This window comes from Tasmannia lanceolata, unplaced genomic scaffold (assembly GCF_043159265.1).
Source record: "Tasmannia lanceolata isolate RefF3 unplaced genomic scaffold, GAP_Taslan_0.1 ptg000019l, whole genome shotgun sequence".
Lineage (NCBI taxonomy): Eukaryota > Viridiplantae > Streptophyta > Magnoliopsida > Canellales > Winteraceae > Tasmannia > Tasmannia lanceolata.
In genome coordinates this window covers 12,445,917-12,472,162 of record NW_027518696.1, presented here as the reverse complement: position 1 = coordinate 12,472,162, position 26,246 = coordinate 12,445,917, and the positions used below count along the sequence as shown (strand labels likewise).

The window sequence follows — 26,246 nt, the reverse complement described above, 5'->3', positions numbered from 1 at the left end:
AAAGCATAAAGGAGGGAGGTAGGATTGAAATTATGTGGCTTTAATGAGTGCCTCTGTTAAAAAGCATAAAGGAGGGGGTAGGATTGAAAATATGTGGGTTGAATGGGTGCCTTTGTTAAAAAATGTCAAAAAGTGATGTGTAATTCTATTAGAATTTTGGGAGAAATTCAAATAATTCTCTCCTTTTCTCTTCTGCTATATATATACTAGTAAAGACCTGCCGTGCGATGCACGGCACGACAAAGAAAAGTAAATGATTCAGAAAATAAATGAGGTAAATAATGGGAATACAGATTTTCTAAAGTATTTGTAAAGAAGGGCAACCCTGGATAAACCAGGCATTTAAATACTATGACAGATTAACATGTGAAAGACAACTCATTCCTCAACCATTTCCTCATTAGCAAGAAAATTATCCTCTTCGTAATTAGCAAGAAAACTCATTGAACTCCATGTATAACGACCATCAACTTCCCGCCAACTCAATTAAGACAAGTAATTGATTAATTTGGCAAAATATAAAGGATATATTTCTGACTCAATTTAAAAAGGATAGAACTTGCGGTACACACATATATCAATTTAATAGGGTATCCTGAGCCTATAAAAAATACAACGAAATAGGGTTTGAACATCAGCTATTGTCATAAAAACCATTACATGCAGATGAAGACAATGGAGTATATGTTGATCCTTGGGGTGCCTACTTTTTTCCCAGGGCCAAAACAATGTCCAGAAAGATTCGAAGTCCCATCTCCCGGGCATAACCTCCAAATTTTCTTCACCACCATTCATTATGAAAATCTTGAGAATCCATTCAGCAGGTTCAATTTCTATCAAGATGAACTGTGTGAGATTTTATGGGACCAATTATCTGTTCTCGTAGTTGCAACAAAAGAAATACTAATGTTGGTACATAAATCCCAATTCCAAAGAATTCAACATTCTACTCAAGAACTAAGACCATGTGAAATTCTCCACGCAATGAAAACCACATTGGAAAGACACGAACAAAATCAATACATAAAGAAACTACTTAGCTTTCCTTTATCTGGTTTGTGCAAGAGCATTCTTTTTGACAGCTCAAATGTCAAACAAACCTCGTTGCGCCATGCCACTTTTCTTTAAAATTCTTCTCAAGCCCACACCTCATTGCCACACCAAGGAACAATCTAAATTAAATATTCAATCCAAATGAAGAAAGAAAAGATGTAGAAGAAGATATCATTGACCTTTCTTCACAGTGCCTGCTTGTTACACCATAAACACATGCTTTGTTCACCCTGAGCTTGCAACTTGAGTCAAACCTGGTGGAAATTGTGCTTTGAGAGTATCACATGAACTGAAGGAAAATGTAAAGCAAACCTGGTGCAAATTGTGCTATGAGAACATCACATGAAGTGAATAAAATTTTAAAGAAGAATGATGAAGCCCATACGATAATTAACTGGTGGAAACACCCATACATGAAAGCATGATCTACCAATAAATAGCTCTAAATGTTACAAAATAATAAGGTAGAAAGTGGCAAACATGCATCCTTCTTTAGGAATATGTGTACGGAGAGGAGAATTTGAATATAAAATCTGATAGGGAGAGAGATCAGTCAACAATGCAAGATGGAAATGCAGATTGTACCTAAAAACATGGGGAAAAATGAATGAGAAAGGGAAATTAGAAAGAACAGTAAAAAAATCCCAACTGAACAATAGGACGGGTGTATTTTTTCAACAATTGCTTCAGTAGTGAAGGATAAAAGAGAACAAAAGAAGAGAAAGAGAGCACCCAACAATTGGCTCAAATAGACAATAGGTTGTCTCTACATTGACACATGATAAGTCTATAAACTTAAAATACCAATTTTTCTCACAATTGTATAGTTAATGAAGAGAATATTAGCAGTAATAAAATCAAACCAGAATTAAAACACATGTAGACCAAAATGAAGAACTAACAGGGACATACAATGAAAGAGATGTTTCGCAAGCATATTGTCCGGCATATACTCCCCGTCTCTCTCCATCCCAAAGTCTGTGCGTACATTAAAATAAAAAATTCCCTCCCAAAGTCTGTCGGTGCTAGGTTCCCTGAGTGTCGGCGACTGAAAAGGGGGCAAGACACAGATCATGCTGGAATAGAGTAGAAAGATGCCAAAAGATGGAAAGAAACATGAAAAGCTCCAAAATAATAAAATCATGAAAATGAAGTGCTCCAAAATAATAAAATCATGAGGAAATTGTGCAAAAGATTTTGGCCATATAAAATTTAGTATTCTAACTTCTTTACTTTTAAAATTTATACATCCTAGGTAGGTTTATAGGGATCAATAAGAGCAGTATATGTCTTGCAGTGAAAAATGAAAAAACTAAAAATTTATTTTTGTAACATGTGTATCATGTTAGTTGTATAGTGACAAATATCAAGCTCAGTAATTTCTCCATAGCTAGGATTACAAACCAAACAAAAATTCCACTAAAAATTTTCCTTTAAAAATTTAAAATCCAGAATTTAATCTCGAGAAAGACAATTGTGAAAGGTTAAATTCACTCTCGATTCTCGTTTAGCGAATGCCACATAAGAGGCAACAAAATATCTCTTTCGAAAGGTGTTGAAGGTGATAGAAGAGGACATGAGTGTCTGAAACAATATCTCTTTCGAATGCCACATAAAGAAGTCCAAAATCCTTCCGGCTTATTACAGTATATATATATATACACACATACACACACACACACACACACACACACACACACACACACACACACACACACACACACATATATATATATATATATATATATATATATATATAGAGGAAAAAGATTATACGCTTGAAGCGCATTTCGTTATTTACGCTTGAAGAGAGAGAAGTATGCTGATTGGCTGAAATGGTGGGCCCAATTGGCATTTTTGAAAACAAATGCTGCGGCGTTACGGAGGGTGCGTCTTCGACGTACCCTCGAAAAAAAATTAAAACAAAAAAATGTGCGTCTCTCTCACGGAGTTCTCTCTCTCTCTGTGTTTTGAAAAACTAAAAAAAACCCAAACCCATCGTAATTTCTTCATCTCTCTCGTTCTCTCACACGGTTTGGATCACCCAAAAATATCTTCATCTCTCTCGTTCTCTCTCACTCTCACTGTGTGATTTTGGTTAACAAAAAAACCCAAACCCATCGTAATTTCTGGAAGAGAATCTCTCAAACCCATCGGCTCTCTCTCACGGGTACGTCGCAAACCCATCGTCTCGTTCTCTCTCACTCTCACTCTGCAGCATCTTCTCCAAGGTTAGTAGCTTCTCCTTCTTCAACTCTCTATTCCCTTTTTTTTTGTTTTCAGCAGCCATTTTCATATTATTTTCGTCAAATAGGGTTTTAAGGAGACAAATCTTGTTTCGGTTTTTTCTTGATTCTGAACATAGGGTTTTGAGCAGACGTATTTCATCTTGTTAAAAAAAAATTTGGGTGAAATAGGGCTGCTGAAAACCCTAAGCCCATCGTAATTTCTGGAAGAGAATCTCCCAAACCCATCGGCTCTCTCTCACGGAATTAACCCAAACCCATCGTCTCGTTCTCTCTTACTCTCACTGTGAGATTTTGTTAACAAAAAAACCCAAACTCTCTCACGGAGTTCTCTCTCTCTCTCTCTCTCTCACTGTGTTTTTAAAAACTTAAAAAAACCCAAACCCTTGAAAGAAAAAAAAAAACCTTAATCTCTCTCACGGTTTGGATCACCCAAACCCAAACCCATCGGCTCTCCATCTTCATCTCTCTCACTGTCTGTTTAGGCGAAAATAAAAAACCCAAATCTGGGTTTCTTCGCGCACTCTCTCTCTCTCTGTCTCTGTCTCGATCCAATCTCTCTCTATGTTCTCTCTCCGATCTCTCTCCGATCGGAGTCCATCAGGCCGCAACAATTTTTTGGGTGAAAAAAAACCCCCAAATCGCACAGGTACGCTCTCCTCTCTCTCTCTCTCTCTCTCTCTCTCTCTCTCTCTCCATAAGGCCATCTGGGTCAATCTTTGTAAAAGAAGAAGGGGTTTTTTTTCTTTTAGGAGTATAACTATGTAGAAATATGTGTTTTCACATTTTAGGGTTAATCAATATGTGTATTGGGGGATGAATCTGTTTTTGTATGAAATTGGTTTTTAGGTGGGATGGGTTCCAGATCTGTGCCTATTTGGAATTGTGTAGATTTCTTTTTCTTTTTTAGATAATAAAATTAGACAATTGGGCATGATCTGGGAGTAACATTTGGTGAGAATACTCCCTTTTTTTTTAATTACTTTTCTGGGATATTTTATATATTTTTATCTTGGATTGTTGGCTGTTGGATTGTAGACTTCTCATGCCCATAGTTTCTGTCAGGTACATGTTTTATAGGATTACCCTGTCTTTATACTTTTATCCATTTGTTCTCATGGGGATACATATTTTGAGTCTTATAACAATTGCCCCGTTCAGAGTTTCTTGAAAAATATGTAATCTGATTCTTTTGTGTCGTGTCAATAGATGGATCCATTTTTTAGGTTCTATTGTTGGCAATGTGAAAAAAAAATGTCATTATCTTTATTATCTATTCTTGTCTCTGATTTTCTTACTGTACATTTAACCATTTCTAATTATGATGATGGGCCATGTTTATGTTGTATTTTTTTATAAAAATGGATCCATCTATTGACGAAGTAGATGCAAATGGTTTAATTGAGTTTGGCGATGGATTTGATCTCTGTGATGATAATTTAGTGTGGGAAGGGACTACGGTTGAGGTTAATGATGGGATGAATCTCAATAATGATGAGCTAGTATCGGAGGGTAATGATGGGAAAGATGGAGATGAGGGTTGTAGTCACGAAGTTAGTAGTCCCAACGAGGTTGCCAGTCAGAAAAGTGTTATGAATAAGCCGTTTGTGGATCAAGTTTTTGAAACTTGGGAAGCTGCATATGAGTTCTACAATAATTATGCGTACGCTACTGGTTTTGGAGTACGAATATCTAGTACAATGAAGTCAAATATAACGAAGGAGGTGATATCGAGACAATACGTATGTGACAAAGAGGGACAGAAAAGAGTTAAGGAGAAGAGAGATGATGTGAAGGAGTTGAGGGAGCGTCGCCTTACCAGAATGAATTGTAAAGCGAAGATAACCATCAAGTTGAGAGATAATCAGTGGAAAATTACAACTTTCGACGACATTCATTCTCATGAGCTTACTTCTCCAGTTAAAAGGCAAATGCATCATTCACATAGTCAGTTCCGTAATAACAAAAGTTGTAAGAATTTGATTGAACAGCTCGGTGGAAGTAATTTCAAGCCTGCTCAGATAAAAAACGCCATTAACTCTACTTCCAATGCTCCCGTGGTCTCAACAAATCAAGTTATTGCCCATTTGAGAGCACTTAGGGAGAACAATATGGGTAAAGAAGCGGTGACAGTGGCAAACCATTTCCAAAAGAGAAAGTCTGAAGACCCGAACTTCTATTTTGAGTTGGAGTTAGACACGAATGGGACTTTGCGTTCGATGTTCTGGGCCGATTCAAGGGCGAGAGAAGCATACCTTACCTTTAGTGACGTGATCATATTTGATGTCACTTACAAAACGAACAGGTTTAAAATGCCGTTCGCACCGTTCACTGGAGTTAACCATCATAGGCAGTCGACTCTATTTGGATGTGCACTTCTTGCAGACGAGAGAGAGGAGACTTTCACCTGGTTATTTGAGCAGTGGCTCACGTGTATGTTTGGTAAAGCTCCAGGTGCTATAATAACTGATATGGACGGAGCTATGTGAAATGCAATTAGGAAAGTGTTTTCACAGACCACATCGGTTTTGTTCGTGGCACATAAAGAAGCATCTCCTTGAGCATGTTGCAGACATGAGAGATGCCGACAGTAATTTCTACAAGGATTACAATCATTGGTTTTTTAGGAGGAAAATAGATGATTCTGAGACAGAATGGAAAACTATGGTTGATAAATATGGTATTGATGAAAGTCATTGGTTAGGGAAAATGTGGGATCTCCGTGAGCATTGGGTCCCCGCCTATTGGAGAGACACATTCACAGCAGGAATGACATCTAGTCAACGGAGTGAAAGTATAAATTCATTCTTTGATGGTTATGTTAACCAGAACACCTCTTTAGTTGAATTCTTGAGTCAATACGATAAGGCACTGGTTGAGCGGCGTAAAGCTGAATCCGAAGAAGATTTTAAGTCTAAAAATACAAGTGCCAAATTGACACAACCAGCCCATTAGAACGAAAGGCTGGGGAATTCTATACAAAGAAGATGTTCACCATATTCCAAGATGAGATGATGGGTACTTTTGCCTTATGGAAAGATAAGTTGGGAAAGAACGATAATGTTGTGGAATACAGTGTAGGAATTAGGACAGATGACAAGAAGAAATACGTCAGGGTTCTGTTTGACAGTTCTAACGATGCAACTGCGACATGTGAATGTGCTAAGTTTGAGATGGAAGGAATATTATGCAGACATGTCATTCACGTTATGGATAGAAAGCAAGTACCTACTATCCCCAAACACTATTTATTAAAGAGATGGTCAATTGATGCAAGGTATCGAGCTGGGGGCACAACATCTGTAACCCAAGGAGATACTAGTGGCGTGAATGGACTGAAGAGGTGGTGTCTAATGTCAACATGGCAGCAATTGATTGAAAAAGTTGGTAATGACGAGATTCTCTTCAAGAAGATGACTGATTTTTGTACAGAGCTTGCTGTAGAAGTTGAAAAGAAGGAGAAGGAGATTGTCTCTCCGCAGAGTGACTTGGTAACAGTTGGTAGCCAAATGCAGTCAAACATTGGTCCAAGTCAAATACCTCAGTCAAACATTGGTCCCAGTCAAATACCTCTGTCAAACATTAATTCCAGTCAAATACTTGGGTTTACAATTCGCGACCCCGAAGTTGTAAGGACGAAGGGCAGGCCAAAGCATGCCACGCGTCATGTATCTGGCATAGAGGCCACTCAAGCAAAAAAACAGCAACGCCAATGCAAAAACTGTGGGGAATATGGACATTACAGAACAAGCTGTCAAAAGAGGGCTAAGGTGAAACAAAATATGGTTATTACTCGTCATTTTTATTATGCCCCGCATTTTTTTCTTTTTTGTTTAAATATCTACTATTGTGCTTGCTAATAGGTGGCTGCAAATGAGAAGAAAAATGATGATAAGGGAGAAGAAGCTGAGGGGGACCAAAATGTTGAAAGCATTGCCATGTTTGTGCTCTCATTTACTTTGATATTAAGTGCAAAAAATTGTTGTTGACCTTCTTTTCAGCCATCATAAGTATATTATGCGTTGTAAGTTTAAAAGAACTGCCTTTATTTTTCAGGTGAAAAGGAGCATTTTCAATGGAGAAAATAAAGGTGGAAAAGCATCACATTTGAGGTAAGTGTTAATATTCTTCAAATTACTGTCAATTCTTTGGGTGACATATTTGATGATGTTGTGTTTACCAGAGATTTAAAGCTCAATTTTCCCTTTCTCATATATGTATAATTTCTTAAAGCATTTTATGAGCATTTCTGCACTTCGAGGTTATGAAACACAGCCCAAAAGTTCTTTGGATCTGCATGCTCGAATGACTTTTTTGAGAATGGTAACGATTTATTAAAGACTAAATAGTATGTTACAGCCAAGGGGACAAAATGTCCCACAGATAAATATCTATCTGTATTTGGTTATCCATTACAGTACACTGAACTGGAGTACTGTATCATGAAATCGAACGTTATCCATTACAGTACACTGAACTGGAGTACTGTATCTATCTGTATTTACTAAATAATCCTTCAACCTTTCATTATCATGTAGTTGAGTTCTTTGTTTTGTGTTCTTATTACTGATTCAGGAGCAACAAATGGTGCTGGCCGGGCATCGAGATTCAAATCTAGAGGGGGAACTGAACAGGTACATACCTACCGCGGCTGCCTTTGGAGGGTTGTGCATTGGTGCATTGAGAGTGCTAGCAGATTTCATTGGCGCCATTGGTTCTGGGACTGGAATCTTCTTGTCGTGACAATCATATATCAGTTCTGTCACTTTAATTCTTGTTTATGCTATGCAGAAGTACCTTCTGAGGTCTAGTTTATTGAACTTCTTTTTGAATGATAGTCTAGTTTATTGAACTTACTAAAACCCATCTTTGGCATGTTCTGATAAGTGAGTAGTAGTTCTATTCAGTTTTATGCAATTCGGGACGTGTATTTGCAGTAGCAATTTGTGCCATTCTATTCAATTATATGCATTTCAGGACCTGTATTTGCACTAAAAATTTGGTCCATAAAACTGAATAGAACTACTACACATTGGATGCATTGATAAATTTTTTTCACAGCTTTTAAACGGGCCATATCACAGTTTTATGGACCATGCATTGATACTACACATTGGAAATGACCAAATCACAGCTTAAAAACGGGCCATAAAACTGAAAGGTAGAGACTAGAGGGCAAAAAAGCTAGTTATGGATACAACACATTGGATGCATTGATAGTTTTCAGAAGAGGGCTGCTAGCAAAAACAGAAATCTGTTTTGTTAAAAAAGATGAAATAGTCTGTTGTCACACATGCTCAAGAAGACAAGGAAGTGAGCTTGAATCCCTACCAAATGTTTAAAAAAAAAGCTGTGGAAATGACCAAATCATTGGCCTATCCTGCATTCAAGCACATCTGACGAGCCAGTGTCATGGCTTCATTGATTCAATGACTTTGGTATTATTTTCTATGACAGAGTGTAAAATGGATGTAAATTAAGGGTTTAATAGGGTACTACAAAATCAGAGTAAAACATAGACATGGCCCATGATCTCATTCTATGCCAAACTCCTTAGGTAAAAAAATTCATCAAGACACCTTGAAAGAAGCAACCAATGCCTTTTCGTTTTTTTTTTTTTTTTTGAATAGCGAGAAGCAACCAATCCTATAGTTGTGTTTTTTTGTTTTTTTGTTTTTTGCTACAATATTTTCCCTGAATCTTCTTTATAAAATTTCAACATAGTCAAACATGGCCATGAACTGTAGAGGCAGCTATGCACATCAGTTGGTGAGGGAGCGACCAGAACTGCAACATTGCAATTGTTGTATGAACCAGTACTCCAGTCCTTGATTATCCACTGAATTTTCGGGATATATATTTTCAGCTTAAACATGTCATCTTTGTGTCCAATACGAGGGCAAGTGACCTGGATCAAATTACATGCGTAATAGAGATAATGCAATAACTGTGATGACCTAAAAAACCTAATGGTGCAAAGTAGTAAATTGACTGCTATGATGTAAAAAAGCCTAGAATTCCATCACAGACAGAAGAAGCAACTGAGATTTTCAAAGATGAAAATGGAAACATGGGAATAAACAGAGAAAGCCCAAAACCCATCAAAAATCAAAGATTACATCACAATAGCTAATTGCTATAAAGTCCATCCATCCATTCCCAGGAGTCTTTCTCCCACCCAAAGTAACAGAAGCATAAACAGAGTATTATTTCCAAAAGTTAAAAATAGCACATGTGGGATCACTTGATACTACTACTACTCATTACCTAAAGGTAGAACCCTACCAAAGGATACTACTACTACTCACCTCAAGGTAGAAAGACACGAAAAATGCAAACATAAACCCTATAAATACAAACATAAACCCCATAATTACAAACACTTTGAACATATGTTAAATTCATTCTTTCGCATGGTATTCTTATGCTCGAGTGCTGTTACGCGGTCTTTGATCATTTTTTTTCCGCCATTGCCTTCTCGTCGATTGTGAATCCTTCGGTAAGTGGCTGACTCGGTACCGTTGAAATCAATATCAACCCATTCAAAATATTCACACGGGTAGCCCTGCATGTCATTTCCAACATTAGAATTTATACATGTTAAGAAATAAAATGGAAAGCATAGTAACAAAGACCACAATAAAACCTAACTGGAAGAGGAACTCGTCACAGAAGAACTTGTTGAGGCTTGGGAATCCGGAGGAATGCTGGTCTCTTCTTTCCTATCTTTGTTGAGACCACTAATGGCATGTAAATACGCAGTAAGTTCAGCTTCTGCCTCCTCCCTACTCCCATACGAACGGAAGCACGCTCCACTAAACCCGTTAACTTGAACATGACAGTATTGCCAACTGTCATATACTCCTACCTGTCTTCCCTTAAAAACGACATAGAACTTGTTTTTTGCCATTAACCTGCAGAACTTGTTTTTTGCCAATACTTCACAAAAATATTGTTGTAGGAATCTGCTAACTCAGTACATGCTCAAGGGTCTCATTTAATACCCAAGTATAAAAAACTCGACACAAAAGAATCAGAATACATTTTTCAGGATTCAGGTCCTTTGGCTCTTAATGCCTTTTTAAAGAAACAAAAGAACCAAATGGTGCCAAAATGCAAGCAAAAATAGACAGGAATGCAAGAATACAAGCGGAAACAGTCAAGTAATATCCCTTTGGCAAATGACAATGAGGATGAACAACAACCAATGTGTAAATGCAGAATATGAAACTAAAAGGAAACACTTATCATCTAGGATGATCCCATTGCCCTTCTATGGCATCCAAATTCATGAGTGAAAAAACTGTGATCTTCCTACTCAATAAATTCGGTGTGAACCATATGAACAACATTTATTGGACCATGCAAGGCCAGACCTATTAAACAAGGCTGAACCTATGTTAAACAAGGCTGAACATATGTTAAAAAAATGGGTGTAAACACTGTGATCTTCCTTCTCATCACCCCTATTCTTACTTTTTCATCCAAATTATATATTCAGTTGTTGTCCTCAACACTTTTTTCTCTTCGATGGCCCTATCACAATTATTATGGGCAGAATAAAAGGTAAAAAAAAAATAGAAAAAGAAAAAGGGAAGATGCCCACATGAAAAAACACAATGACTTTTGACAATGTCGTTTCTGAATAGGTTTTTTTTGGTATTACAAAATCAATGCCAAAACCAGGTAAGAGGTGAAAGGAAGAAGAAAAACCCTATTTCAGAGAGATCAAATGTCTCAAGAGAAACTCATGAGATCACCCAAAAAAAAACTAACAAGATGACATGGGGTTGGTGAAAACCCAGTTTGACGGAAAAGATGGAACCTAGACAAGATTTCAATCATGTAAAGGTTATTTCAGCAGCCCTATTTCACCCAAATCAAACCCCTATTTCAGCCCTATTTCACCCAATTTTTTTTTTAACAAGATGAAATACGTCTGCTCAAAACCCTATGTTCAGAATCAAGAAAAAACCGAAACAAGATTTGTCTCCTTAAAACCCTATTTGACGAAAATAATATGAAAATGGCTGCTGAAAACAAAAAAAAAGGGAATAGAGAGTTGAAGAAGGAGAAGGTACTAACCTTGGAGAAGATGATGCAGAGTGAGAGTGAGAGAGAACGAGACGATGGGTTTGCGACGTACCCGTGAGAGAGAGCCGATGGGTTTGAGAGATTCTCTTCCAGAAATTACGATAGGTTTGGGTTTTTTTGTTAACCAAAATCACATAGTGAGAGTGAGAGAGAACGAGAGAGATGAAGATATTTTTGGGTGATCCAAACCGTGCGAGAGAACGAGAGAGATGAAGAAATTACGATGGGTTTGGGTTTTTTTTAGTTTTTCAAAACACAGAGAGAGAGAGAGAACTCCGTGAGAGAGACGAACATTTTTTTGTTTTAATTTTTTTTCGAGGGTGCGTCTTCGAAATGCCAATTAGGCCCACCATTTCAGCCAATCAGCGTACTTCTCTCTCTTCAAGCGTAAATAACGAAATGCGCTTCAAGCGTATAATCTTTTTCCTCATATATATATATATATATATATATATATATATATATATATATATAGGATGATATTTTCACCCCACCTGCAGTACTTGCACACCCCCCTGATAACGTGATTCGACATAAAGTTTCCCACTTTTCACATCAAATCAGGTTATAAGGGGGGTGTGCACGTAATGCAGGGGGTGAAAATATCATCTCATATATATATATATATATATATATATATATATATATATATATAGGGAATAAGAGTGTGTGGTCGACCGCACCTAAGCTTAGGTGCGGTCGAGGGCCTAAACACATGGGTCCCACACTTTTTGTAGTGATCAAAACCATTCATTTGCAAGGCCCTATCATAGATATGGTGTGTACAAAAAATCAGCTCCATTGGATCATCCTAACCCCTCCAAAAGTGGACGGCAAAAATGGGCAGATTTGTGGCAAACGGTGTCTGTCCATTTTGCCCTCCACTTTTGGATGGGTTAGGATGATCCTATGGAGCTGATTTTTTGTACACACTCTATCTATGATGGGGTCTTGCAAATGAATGCTTTGGGCCATCCTAACAATGTGAGCCCATATGAGTTTTTCGCCCTCGACCGCACCTAAGCTTGGTGCGGTCGAGCGCACACTCTTATTCCTCATATGAGAACCGCTTAATTGAAATCCCTTGCTTTAAATCTCTTGTGAACAGTTCCTTATGTGTAGTATCTGATGGTCCATGTTCAATAACAAAAATTACACATTATTGAATGTTAGGACTAGATTATTGGTCTTTTTTTTTTGGCCGTTCGACATTATATCCAAAGCAAGGCCTGTAAAATGGACAGTTCCGATCAATCAAAACTGGGACCCACTACATTTTACCAAAAGTTTGGTCATTTTAGGATATTACGGTGCCTAATATATAACCTTGTCTTTTAGATAGAGAACTCCCAGCATTAACAACGGAAAGAGAATCTCGTACTCAGAAGAAATACTACGGCAATGATAAATTCGGACCCCGTGTAGGATAATTCGCTCCCCTTTAACATCAATTGACGTTAAAAAGCGTTAAAGGTTACACAATTTTCGTTATAAGGGGTGCGAATTATCCTACAGGGGGTGCGAATTTATCATGGCCCCAATTTTATCATTTACTTGAAATAAGGAAGTGGGAAACAAATACTGTACCCTTAGCTTAAAATTATGGTATCAATTTGTTATAGGGTTATCAATGTCTGCATAAATATCGGGAAAATGATACGCACACTCCCTTATTTTGATAATCTCTCTCTCTCTCTCTCTCTCTCTCTCTCTCTCTGTTCTTCATTCTTTCGTAACTGGTTGTCAAGACTAAAGAGAGATAAATAAGAGAAGTGAAGGCGTATGAGTCTCTTCATTCCAAGATTGTGATAGCTCATACTCTCTTTTCCCTTCTAACTCTTCTGGGCTCTTGTGAAATCTTTATGTGTTTCTTTCCTTTCTGAATTGCACTCTGGCTCCTTTTCTTTTTACGTGTTCTTGTTAGTGATGGAAGGAAAGGAAATGGAGAATTCCGAAGGAGTTGCAGAGAAAAGGAATCCTGATATTGTGGAGAAGGGAGTGGAAATAACAAATGAGGGGACTGTGGAGAAAAGATCAATTAGTGATGTGTGGAATGCTCTTGTTTGGCATGGTGGTTCTGTTTATGATGCTTGGCTTAATGCTGTTGCTGCACAAGTAATTCTTTTCTTGCTTTCTTGTTTGTATTATCATCTTTAATCATGTTTCTATGGTCTAGATTATAAGTGGCTTCTGTTGAATCTTTAAAGATGTTTGTATTATAATCTTTAATCATGTTTCCATGTTTCTTTTCTTAAATGGGTTTTGTATGTTACCTTTCTTTTATGATTGGGGTGGAAAATTTGTTTATTTCAGAGAACAAGAAGAGAAATGGGAATTAGTTTTTGGGTTATTGAAATATTTTGACTATGATATGTTATTTTGTTTTTATTGAATGGGGTGTTGATGAACAGGTTGGATCTTTAATCCTCACTCTGCTATATACCTTTGCTCAAATGGGTTATGGGTTTGTGGTTGGTTCTCAGTTTATTTATGGTGGCTTTGATGTTGGACGGTATATCTTCTCGGTCTTTTTCATGCTGAGGCTTCTCAGAGAACCAGAGCTACTGGTATTATTCACGAAAAACATGTTCTTCAGGTTGGTCTTTCATCTGACAATTGGTATTATTATATTTTCTTTTCCTTTTCCTGTGTTCTTTATTGTAATTAGATTCCTAGAATCTAACACGGGTATCTACTTTTTATACTGTGGTTTCTTAATACTATTCTGTCAATGCCAATTTATATTCTTCCTTTGGTGTATCAATGATTTCAAGGCCAATTTATTTCTTCCTTTGAATTCTTTATACTTTTTTCTTGTGATGATAAATGGTTTGAATACAATTTTGTCAGCATTTATCACATGTTCTTTAGTGTATAGATGACTTCAGGGTCAATTTTATATTCTTTCTGTGAATTGCTTATACCATCTTTCTGAAGCTAGATACTTTCAAATGGTTCACTGTTAGAATTGCCCCACATGTTCTTTGGGGGACGTTTGGATATGCGGATTTTAGAATCTTGGATTTCTAGGCCCTTAGGAATTTAGCTGAGAGATAAAGCAGACCAAACTAGCATGGATTGAAATGGGAGTACAAACGATTTGTTCTGATTTTCCAAAAGATAGCATCTGTTGCAGGAGTAGATTTCTAGGCCCTTAGGAATTTAGCTGAGAACTTTAATTTTGGACTATTTTTCAAAATGCTCATCAGAGATTCTTTAACAATTTTATTTATTTATCCACTTTCATATTAGTTATTGAAGAGTAAAAAGAATCTGCTCATTAATGATTTAATTATTTGATTACCTGAGATGACATACCATATGCTGTCCTTATGCTGGCATTTGATAATAATGTTCACTGTTTCACATGCAGTGAAGACTCTTTGCTAAATGCTATCCAACAGATAAATTCTTTTACTATTCATTAGTACATTTATAATAGTAAGTGTTGCAACTCATTCTCTTTTCCTATATCCATTCAATCAGTATCATGAGGTGATCAGCATTGTTGCTGGAAAAGTACTTGGGAACGTGGTTCAGGTATTCAACATGACAGCTCTAACCTTTTCATGTGTATTGCAACTAATAGTTTATTCCAGGTAATGTATCCACCTCAAGAGAGATGCTTGTATAGCCAATTTCAGAAATTTCAAATTTCATATGCCTAAGCAGTATTACTTTCTTTTCAGAGGCTTTTAACATTCTCTTATATGGTGATGCAGTCATGTCTACTATATGAACTCAAATTGGAAAAAGAGGGAGTGGCTTTACTTATTTGGTGCTCTTGCACTTCCAACTGTTCTGTTGCCTTCTGTCCACAATTTTCGTGTTATCTCATTTCTTGGTATTATTACGACCAGCATTACTTCGGCATACATGACAGTAGCTGGTGTTCAACATGGTCATGTGAGGCTTTTCTATCTCCACTCTCAATTTACTGTCATCATAGCTTTATAGGAGTTTAAATTTGTCTTTGATATATAAAAACTTGTCCTTACCAAGATTGGTTTTTTGAACTTTTGATTGGACATGTGAGTCATCAAGGACCCAAGATTATGATAGATTTCTTTACTGGAACAACAAACATCCTTTTTTCGTTTGGAAGCCATTGACTCTGCATGTTAGTACACGTCAAATTTATAGTTATTCACACACTTTCTCCCTTATGTTATTACATTATAATTATATGGGTTGTTTTATTCAGTGACACGGAGATGGCTATTTCTGTTGTTTCGGTGAATTAATGGAGGCTATGTGGAAACCCAGAAACTACAAGTATTCATACATGTTTGCAGTTCTCTACACCTACTTACTAACTATTCCTAATTCTGTTTCGGTTTACTGGGCCTATGGAGACATCCTCCTGGTTCGCTCAAATGCATTTGGAGTTATGCCTCCTTTAAAAATGAAATATGTATGCATAATTGCCATGATTGTTCATCCGGTAAGCTTTTATTTCGCTCTCTTTGAAGAGAATAAAATATCACATGCCTTTGTCTAATGTTGTTTGTTGGTCCTTTTTCTGCGCAGTATGTGTCGTACCTGCTGAATGTAAACCCATTGTTTCTGGCATCGAAGAAGCTTGTGGGAGTTCACTTAAGCAGGAGATTCATGGTCAAAGCACTGGCAAGGCTCCCTATTGTGCTGCTTACCTGGTTTGCTGCGTTAGCTATTCCTTTCGTTGTACCTATTAACTCCATCATGGGTGCCTTCCTCATTTCCTTCTCAGTCTATATTATCCCAAGTATAGCATTCATGAAAGCTTATTCAAAGAAACATTACAATCTGTAAGTACTGCCCTGCTCAATTTCATGACCGACCAGCATTCTTTCTTCATTTCCTCTTATTCCTTTTTTGGATTGCTGTTCTATATTGCATGAACCAACCTAAGACAGAGATTGTGTTTTACTCAGTATTGTTCATAAACTCAGAGAAGACTCAGAAATCTGTTTCTGGGTTTTTCTCACCGAGTCAATGGAATATTCCCCAACTTTTAAAAACACCCAAATCAAAGACCCTTTATATAAAATCTGAGTTTGAAGGTTGGTGCTGGAGTTCGGATCAACCAATTTGACTCCTCCAAATTAATTAAATACTCACTGAATTTACAGAAATTCAGGTGAACCAAGGCTCTTTCCTGATCTTTTGATGTATATTTTTTTCCCTTTTTCTGCAACCAGGTCGAAAAAGAAATTGTAAATCATGGACGGTTGATTTACTGGACAAGTGCCTTTGTCGCAGTGTGGGTATTTATTTTTGGATTCGGATTCGGTGGGTGGGCGAGTGGAACCAACTTCATCAGGCAAATTCAGTCATTCGGCTTTTTCTACAAATGCTGCCAGTGCCCTTCCAAGAAGTGAAGATCATATTGTTTTTTTTTTCACTTTCTAATTAGAGTTTTTTCTCAAGCTACATAGTATCATTGGTGCTTTTTCTACGTATTCTATTGGAATGCAATCTCGAATCCAAGGTGGCTATTTCGAATTCTCTTTCATTAAATCACCAAAATAAACTGCACCTATAAGAGTGATTAATGATAGAAGGTTTTCTACATTTTTCATTCTTAAATATTAGCATTCCATATTTTTCGTTTGATCATTAATAGTGATGCAAATGGTACCACTATTATGTCTGACTCTGGCCTCTCTGGTATCTACGATGCAAATGAAGCCGAGGCACAGGCTATAGAGAAAGTCGGATTTCACAACACCAGAAAATCCTCCTCAAATAGTGAAACCAAAGTTTACACTAGCCCAAGATGAACAACCAAGTAGAAGAAGAACAATGCCCAAAAGAGATGTGCTTCAATATATGATAGAAAGAACCAGTGTTTTAAAATGCAGATTCGACGCGGAACGCGGCCGAAGAAAATCCTTGTCGACTCGGTGCGGACACGGTTGACGCGGCCAAGAACGCTGTTGGCGCGGCCAAATTAGATGAGTCGTTATTTTTTATTAAAAAATAAATGAAAAAAATACAAAAATCCAAACCCATTTAAGTAGGGCCCAACAAATGAATAGTTTAGATCATCTAACCAAGTGCAAGCCCGCTAATTTTTAAAAAAATACATGCAAGAAAAACATTTTTGATGGGAAATTTTTCTTGGAAAATTTTTGAGTATAATGATATGATTATGATTTAATTGGAGGCATATTCTCATAAATTGAAGGTCCATCTAAGTAAATGTTGAATAGGTTTGGTTTAAGTTATCTTTTTTGTTTTTTAGGTGTTAAAAATGTAAGAAAATTTAGAAATATTTTTTAATAACCAAAAGAAAGAGGTTATATATATCAAGAAAAGGAGATTTTATATGATGTAAGCCCTTAAAGTCCCTTATTTTTCTAGAAGTACTGTACGGACCACACTAGAGGATGATCCAAACCGTCCATATGATCCAAACAGTCCATGGCCCATCACATGGACGGTTTGGATCATCCTCTAGTGTGGTCCGTGTAGTACTTCTAAAAAAGTAAGGGACTATAAGGGCTTACACCGTATAAAAGAATTATATCCTTGTCTTCTTAAATGGCTGTCCAGGCACCCACACCCAGAAAGAGGTAGAGAATAAGACAAGCAAACTGCAAAAGTCAGGCTGGAATTGACAACTTCACTGTCTACCGCACTGCCCAAAAAAATAATAAATTATATTTGCCCCTTTGTTTTATTCGAATCACCCCTTGGTTTTACTCGGGACAGCCCTCTTTAGTGTTTTTATGACTACTATTTTACATTGGAGGGCTGTCTCAGGTAATGAAAGGGGGCGTATTTATCATTTCACAAAATCATATTATATCCAGTAGAAAAACGAACTACTACTTCTTCTTCTTCTTCTTCTTCATGAGTTAGGGTATTACAGAGGGTTTTCTCTGCGGCTTTAGGTACGTTTCTCTCCTGTAAATCTTATCTGTTTTTTTTTTTTTTTTTGGAATGGTTGAAGTTAGGATGGAATATGAGTTCAAAATGGCCACGACTCGCCGAGTCCGGGACTCCAAAACGCGGCCACCACAAATCCGCGTCGACTCAGCCGAGTTCCGAGCCAAGTCGCCGAGTTTTAAAACACTGGAAAGAACAATACTACAAGATAAACAACAATAAAAAGAAGAAAGCTTCAAGAGGAAAGCTTGCACACAAGAGAGCTTCAATGGAGGTCTAGGTTGTGGAGAATCTCTACCAAAATGAAGTTAATGAGAATAGGCTTGGTCAAGGAAAGTAAAGAGAAGATAGCTTAGGTACGTGGTAGTGGGTATGGGAAAGTGAGGACTCTAATGCTAGGATAGTGGGTTTAGAGTTTCAAGTAGGGTTTGAACTTGAAATATGAAGTAGTGTGAAAAGTTGTAGCAAACATGTGTGGCTCACACATGTGCAAGCTAGGCCAACAAAAGACCAAAATGCCCATGGACACAAAATACATATTTGTCCTCACTACATTTCTCAAAATAAAAATAAAATAAAGCGACCCAAAAAATACACTTTAAAAATTAACACATGCTCTATTATTTGGCCTACGATGGTACGAAAAAAACAATCTCGGACCACTCATTGTCGAGGGGGATTCTGCTAACGTTATTGCTTGGACAAGGAACCGATGCTCGGGACAGTGGATGCTTGCATCCACGTTGGATGAGACGTGAAACAGGGGACCCATCTCGCCGACACTTTGGTGTCATTTGACGGGTTGGGGGTGGGGTGTGGGTCATGATCCCTGTCACTCTTGTCTATCTGTAACTTCTTTGTTCTCGGATTGATTTCAACGGTCTTCTTCTTTGTACTGGAGACGTCTAATCTCCATTGCAAGTTCTTGATTATTGGAATGAAATTGTTACTTTTCAAAAATTAAAATTAAAATGAGAAATTCCAAGGTATTAGGCTGCATTTCCCAAAGAAAAATAAGAGGCAGGGTACAGGTGGGGGCCACTTGCCAATGATCTAAACCATTCATTTGGTTCTCGCCATGTATAGTTCATGGCCCATAAGACTTCTCATTACTTAACCGGCAGATCCTCTCCTAATAACTTGCTGCTATAATTTTTTCCCCTCTGAGATTGCATGGAGACATCATCAAACTATCCACTGAAATACCCTGCACGACAAATATATTTTTAATTAGATGGTGTTTTTTATCACATGTAAGAAAATTTTGAAATTTCCACTAAACTGGGAAGATTACAAAGAGCCTAATAATTGTTTATATAGTATACTCTAAGGAAAAACATAGAATGATTAGCATAGATTGTGGAAGGAGATAAAGATCAAAACATTCTAATTTAACGTAATTACGACATCTAGCTTAGTTGCCTCAAGCATATTTAGTTGATCTATCACCCAAGCAATCCAACTGTGAGATTTCTCACACTCTAGCATGCCCCCTCAAACATATGTTGATTGAAATTACAATAAAATGTCCCCAATAAGTAATATCCACTTGCTTGATGCACATTAGCCGACCCCAACTAGTTTGGGACAAAGGCTTAGTTGAGTTGAGTTGAGCTGAGTTGCTTGATGTACATTGTAACGATGTTCGGTGATTGATGCTAATTATAGTGATTGGTGCCGATTGCTGAAGAGAAGTTGTCATTGAGCAATGAAGAGTGTTGTAGATCATTGCTTCAATGAACTGGATTGGACTCAGTCCTCAATGGGTGAGTCTTCATATATATGCCAGTTTTGAATAAGAAACCTTCTGGAAATGGGTCAGAATAGATCAGGCCTCAATGAGCAAAAGAAAGCCTTAATGGACAAGACGTCACGAGTCGGCTTTAGATACCATTCCTCATGGAATTTTAAATGATTCTCAGGCACGCGCCTCAATAAATTGAGACACCTCAACTGAGTATAGCAACTATTTTAGGCACGCACTTAAGTAACCTACATAATATACCTCAATTGAAATAGAGAAAAGAAAATAGTAAGCTTCGAAAGTAAAGAAAATAAGGAAAATTTTAAAGAGAATAAGAACGAAATAAAGAGGAAGCGACAATGAACGGCCTGATGATAATGACAACAATACAACTACGTGAAAAAGGTATGATGGAGCATGTACTTAGAAGACTTAGACGGTGCAAACATTTTTCTCAAAGGAGTAGAGATATCAAGTATGGGTGTGTATAACATAGAAAAGGAGTGTATAATTGAGATCGGAGGGTGCCCTTCTGGCTTGTTAAAGTATAAAAGCTTAAAAATGCCTTTCTTCAACAGCTTAAGCTTTTGGAGTAACTTGTTGTTTCACATGTTATCAGAGCAAAGGTCCTGAGTTCAAACCTCCCGGATAGCAAAATTCCACATGCAATGGCCTAACACAAAAGAGGGGCCACGCGTGAGGGGAGTGTTAAAGTATAAAAGATTAAAAATGCCTCTCTCCAACAGCTTACGTTGGTTGTTTCACATGGCTAAAGATAGAAAAGTAGAGAAATGTGGAAATGTGGAATTAAAAGAGGGATGTCTCCATTGATTTTTAGAGCTAGGATTGGACAAAGACAAATGAAATGGGTGTGCTAGTCAGAATCAAGGTTTTAAATTTCGACCGAAATCCGAAATTTCGGGTTTCGGTGGAGACCGAAACCGAAAGTGTGTAAAGTCGAAACATTACAAAATTTCGATCGAAATTTCAAATTTTCGTTTCCCCCGAAGTGTCGGGCCGAAATTTAATAGATGTCTCCCAAAAATCAGTTTTTTTTTTATTGTTTAATATTATCCCGAAATTTCAGCCGAAATTACAGAAATTTCGGCTGAAATTACAAAAATTTCGACCGAAATTTCAGGTATTTTGTCGAAATTTGGTACTCCCTAAAATATTGCTTAATTTAATTTCGACGGATTTAGCCGAAATTTTGGAAATTTCGGCTGAAATTTCGGTTATGGTGAGGACCGAAACGCATTCCGAAATCAAAATTTAAAACCTTGGTCAGAATAGATGGGTCCTATTTGCACCTTTTTTAATGTATAAAGCAAGGTTTAAAATTTGGGTTTCGGACCCTGAAATTTTGAAATTTCGGCCAAAATTTGGTACAAAAATCGAAATTATTATTTTATTCAATATTAAATTTTGGCCGAAATTACCGAAATTTCGGTTAAATGTTAAATTAATTTAAAAAAAAAACTAATTTTATGGGTGAAATTTCGGAAAAACAGAAATTTCGGCTGAAATAAATGACCATTTCGGTTTTTAGTGGTTTCGTGTCGGTCTTCGGATTTCGGTCGAAATTTAAAACCATGGTATAAAGTTCGATGTCTCCATCGATTTTTAGAGCTAGGATTGGACAAACACATATGAAATGGTTGTGCTAGTCAGAATAGATGGGTCCTATTTTCGCCTTTTTTTAATATAAAGTTAGTGTTTCTACCACTTTCCTTATACGATTTGATTTTTCTGAGATTCATCATTGGTGTTGATTACAAAAGCATCATAAGAGAAGCGGGTTTCTCTTTTCGGAGAAATTATATGATGCCCGATTGGGCATGACTGGCGCTTTTTTGAAGTGATGCCCGGGCATCATATAAAAACTCCTCTTTTTGAACACTCATTCCATTTTTCTTTGCATATGCTCTTCGGATATTGGAGCTGCGAGTAAGAGATTGGGATGTGTCAAAAGGCGCAACACTGACGAATGAGTGGTGAAGGAAGAAACAACAGTAAAAGAGTGGAAGAGATGACAACAACAAGTAACATGAAAGATGGAGATTATGGTTGTAGAAAGAGGGCCGGCGAATGGCCGATCTAGCCGTCTAGTGGAGAATGAATTTAGAATGACGCTTCTACAGTTGTGCTCAATGCGTGGTCAGGTCGATCTGCTCTAATACCATGATAAATAATGGAGATTTTTATTAATTTTGGATGAATTATTAAGAAAATCGATCGGTGCTTACAGTCAAAGGATAAACATAGAAAGATTAGCATCGATTGTGGAATGAGATAAAGATAGAAACATTCTAATTTAACCTAATTACCATATCTAGCTTAGTTACCTAATAAGCATATTTCCTTAATCTATCGCCAAAGCAAAAAAATCATAAAATAAAAAGTTTACATGAGAAAAATATTCTACTAAGAGATTTATTTTGCACCTTTGCAATGAATTAATATTTAATAAAAGGAAAATGGTTCTCTCTTATACTTATATTACATAGGCATCAGAGAGGTTAAAGTTTTCCAAATTACGGTGATGTGGGATTAGGGCTCTGTCAATGGGCCGGTCCCATCGTTCATTCGAATCTGAACTGAAACGGACAGAATCTAGACACATTACCAAGGTCCATGGATACATTTTGGATCCTTCTGATAGGATCCGGACAACTAATAAAACAATGGGACAATCCTAAATCCGATTCTATAGTATTATTTTATAAAAATACCCTCCAATGTTTGTAACTTGGGTATTATTTCAGGGTTATTTTAGTAGAAATAAACCAATGCATTAAAAAAAATTCTAGCATTTACTTCTGTACTCTCTGTCATATTCCTATAATAATGCAACTATGACAAGTGTGCCCATCACAATGGCAGAGAACCAAATAAGCCATGAGAAGCACTACAGAGGGAATTCCAATGGAGTATTCAAATATTGAGGTTAGGATTGCAGATATGGGGAGGCCTGAATTCCCTTTATTATCCGTCGTTACAAATATAGATTTTTGTTTATTAAAAATATTGATTTAAAAAAAGAAGAAGCATAGTGATAGATTTTAATATCCATCACCAAAAATATAGTTTTTGTATAGTAAAAAATGTCTGATTTTTTTTTTAAAATAGTATTAATGATGGGTTTCAACTAGGGGTGGCAATGGTTCGGTTTCGGTTCGGTTCGACCCCCAAAACAAACCGAACCGAAATTTGAATCGGTTTGGTTTTACCAAACCAAACCGAACCGAAACCGAATTTTCGGTTCGGTTTGATCCCCAAACCGAACCGAACCGAACCAAAATTTGAATCGGTTTGGTTTGACCAAACCGAAACCGAATTTTCAGTTCGGTTTCGGCTCTATTCTGGTTCGGTTCGGCCAATTTTGCCACCCCTAGTTTCAACGTCTGCCATGAAAACTATAATTTTTGCATCCAAAATATATTTTAAAAAATATGAAAAATAGTATCAGTGATGGATTTTAAAATCTGTCCAAAATATATTTTTACCAACAAATTGTGAAAATCCATTTCTAATTTTCCATTAATGGAGACAAAACTAGTTGTCGTCGCTAAAAATCTTTTTTTTTTTGGCCACGGATTTATAGGGACGGCATTTGTTGGGCCACAATCTAAATTGGCGGCACCCAATAAATCATCATCCCTGGCCCATTTCTAGCGTAGCCAGGAAGTGCGAAGAACGTGTCGGGGATTGAACACAGTCAAACATCGATCAGATTAACCTTCGAATCACGAAGGGTGCTCGTTGAATCCACAAAAGCCGTTCTTTGAGTCCACAAAAAAAAAGATAAACCACTTTCAATAAAGAAGAAAGAGGATGATTTTTCTTAATCTCAAAAAAACAATAGTAAATCCGTGCAACAACCCTGCATGTTAGGTGCTTTTATAAGAAGAAAAAAAACATCACTCCTTTTTCTACTAGAATTCAACTACCCTAAGACAAGTTGAACCCAAATCCTAATCCTATCTCAATTTTCTAACCATCTAAAACCTCTATCCTAATTGGACTCAACAACCTAAAAGAAAGACTTCTGTTACTACACCACGTTAGTCCCCTCCACTTGAAGAGAACTCAACCTCGAGTTCATATTGGTGATGTCGTCATGGCTTTTCCAACTTCAAAGACTTTGACACGCCGATGCTTTGCTTTTTCGTCATTGTACTTAGCTTTAGGCTGAGTAGGCTTCTTTTGCTTCCTTTTGATGCCATTTTGTATCACTTTCTTTCTGGATTTGGCAAGGGATTCTTTTACCATCAAACATGATTGCCCCTCTACTTGAAAATCTTTGGCCTCCTTCTCATCCGCCAAAGGTTGAAGTAGATAACTCTTATTGTTCTAATGAACAAAGACGTTATCTCTTCTTTTATGAATTGAATCTCGGTCAAAGCCAAGACTTCCCTAACAAAACATGGCATGTATCCATATTGATAACATCACATAGAATTTCATCCTTATAAGCACCAATTTCAAAAGGAATATGACAACGTTCAGTTACCTTCTTTTCGTTACCCTTTGAAATCCAACCGAGCTTGTAGGTAGTAGGGTGTTTCCTTGTCTTTAATTTGAGCTTCTTTAATATGTCCATTGACGTGTAATTCTTCGTGCTACTTCCATCAATGATGATGTTGCAAACTCTTTCTTTGACCGTACACTTGCACCTGAAGAGATTGTTCCACTGCGTGAGCTCATCTACTTTTGATGTACACATATCACGATGCATCACCAAGGATTGCCCAGGAGCACAACTAGTTGGAATGGATTTTTTGTATCTTGTTCCTCTTTGTTCTCTTCTTCATCTTCTCCATGTTCGTCATCAATGACTAGATTTGTAGTATGCCGACCACATTTGGGACACTTGTTGGATTTGTGACCCAATTGGTTGCACATGTAGCATACGATCTGCTGCTCAAATTGTGACTCGTATGGATCCCGTCGTAGAACTTGGGTTATTGCCGAAGTAGTAGGAACATCTCCACGTCCTCTTCCTCATGTCAGGAATGCTTGAGCCAGCTTGCTTGTCCCAACAGGAAGATCCAAAACCGCTTTCTCTTTCGCTGTAGAAATCGTCGTCTGCAATGTCTCTACCACGGCTTAACTCACATAAATATTCCTCTAGGCAGACCGGTTGAGCATGGTCTCAACTTGTTCTGCCATCTTTACCGCCTCAGACGGTGTCCAAATTGGGTGGAGAGTGATTTGATCATTGATTATTTGATGAAAACCTCTTTGTAACGTGCCACTCATTGTGCCTCGGTTTCCGAAGTATCATGATAGCTGGTAGAACTCTTCTATATAGTCTCGCACCGATCTACTACCTTGGTAATAATTTTGGTAATGTTGAAACAATACCTCATCATTATCAATGGGAAGAAATCTCTATCAAAGGATTTAACGCATCCGTGCCCACGTCCGGATTTGTTATTTTCTCATCCTTGCATGAGAAAGTTGAAGTTGTTCCCACCATGCCGAAGTGCCTCCTTTAAGCTTGATAGCCACGACTTCTGTCTTTTTCTTCTCAAGTACCTCCATATAGTCAAAAAATATCTAAACTGCGACAAGCCAATCGAGGAAATCTTCAATGTGGAGTTAGCCATTAAACTCGGACAAATCCACCTTAATACGATATTTGCATTCATGAGGCGCCGCTTGAGGAACACGACTACGGGCATACCTCAAATGGATGATTTCTTCAAATTCCTCCTCATTAGAGCAATTGCGTCAGGAAAATATTTAACTCTAGGGTTGGGGCATGGAACTCGTGGTAAAGTTTGAGCGTGTCGTCACCGATCACCATCGTCGATTTGGGGTTGCTCGTGCTCAATAGGATTCAACCGTGCCAATTGCCTCGCTATTTGATTAACGGTAGCTTGGAGAGTGTTGAACATCTCCATCATCACGATTTCTTGATTTTCTCGTTCTCCGTGGGAAGCCATGGAGAGTAGTGAGGCTCTAATACCACCTAGCGTAGCCGGAAGTGCGAAGAACGCGTTGGGGATTGAGCACCATCAAACACCGATCAAATTGATCATCAAATCCACGAAGGGTGCTTGTCAAATTCATGAAGATCCGTTCTTTGAAGCCAAAAAGAACAAGATAAACCACTTTCAATAAAGAAAGACATATTTTTCTTAATCTCAAGAATCAATAGTAAATCCGTGCAACAACCCTGCACGTTAGGTGCTTTTATAAGAAAAAAACATGATTCCTTTTTCTACTAG

General features: G+C 37.4%; 1 protein-coding gene, 1 long non-coding RNA gene and 2 pseudogenes across 6 annotated transcripts; 3 read left to right on the top strand and 1 right to left on the bottom strand.

Moving 5' to 3' along the window:
- The first annotated feature begins 2,963 nt into the window (after positions 1–2,963).
- On the top strand, positions 2,964–8,259 carry LOC143853466 (protein FAR1-RELATED SEQUENCE 5-like). Of its 2 annotated transcripts, none has more exons than XM_077363249.1 (4): positions 2,964–7,069; positions 7,163–7,239; positions 7,356–7,411; positions 7,875–8,259. In XM_077363249.1, the coding sequence occupies exon 1, from the start codon at positions 4,634–4,636 to the stop codon at positions 5,786–5,788; it is 1,155 nt and encodes a 384-aa protein (XP_077219364.1). In that variant the 5' UTR covers positions 2,964–4,633; the 3' UTR covers positions 5,789–7,069; positions 7,163–7,239; positions 7,356–7,411; positions 7,875–8,259. The 2 variants fall into 2 exon arrangements, with proteins under 2 accessions (XP_077219364.1, XP_077219365.1); XM_077363250.1 differs by having other exon boundaries at positions 7,875–8,254.
- Positions 8,260–9,376: 1,117 nt separating this feature from the next.
- Positions 9,377–11,702, bottom strand: LOC143853028 (uncharacterized). Of its 3 annotated transcripts, none has more exons than XR_013236978.1 (3): positions 11,385–11,702; positions 9,951–10,221; positions 9,377–9,864 (listed from the first exon to the last, which is right to left on the bottom strand). It is a non-coding gene; the product is annotated as an uncharacterized LOC143853028 (long non-coding RNA). The 3 variants fall into 3 exon arrangements; XR_013236977.1 differs by having other exon boundaries at positions 9,951–10,213; XR_013236976.1 differs by lacking the exon at positions 11,385–11,702 and having other exon boundaries at positions 9,951–11,203.
- A 1,442-nt stretch (positions 11,703–13,144) lies between these two features.
- On the top strand, positions 13,145–16,871 carry LOC143852963 (auxin transporter-like protein 2; annotated as a pseudogene). The gene is made up of 7 exons (XR_013236931.1): positions 13,145–13,508; positions 13,805–13,989; positions 14,880–14,992; positions 15,116–15,513; positions 15,598–15,837; positions 15,924–16,180; positions 16,574–16,871. The product of XR_013236931.1 is annotated as an auxin transporter-like protein 2 (transcript).
- On the top strand, positions 15,637–16,184 carry LOC143852324 (auxin transporter protein 1 pseudogene; annotated as a pseudogene).
- Positions 16,872–26,246: the final 9,375 nt, after the last annotated feature.

What these genes read in the sequence shown, in the direction of transcription:
- LOC143853466 (XM_077363249.1), top strand. Translation starts at nt 4,634, where the DNA reads ATGTTTATGTTGTATTTTTTTATAAAAATGGATCCATCTATTGACGAA.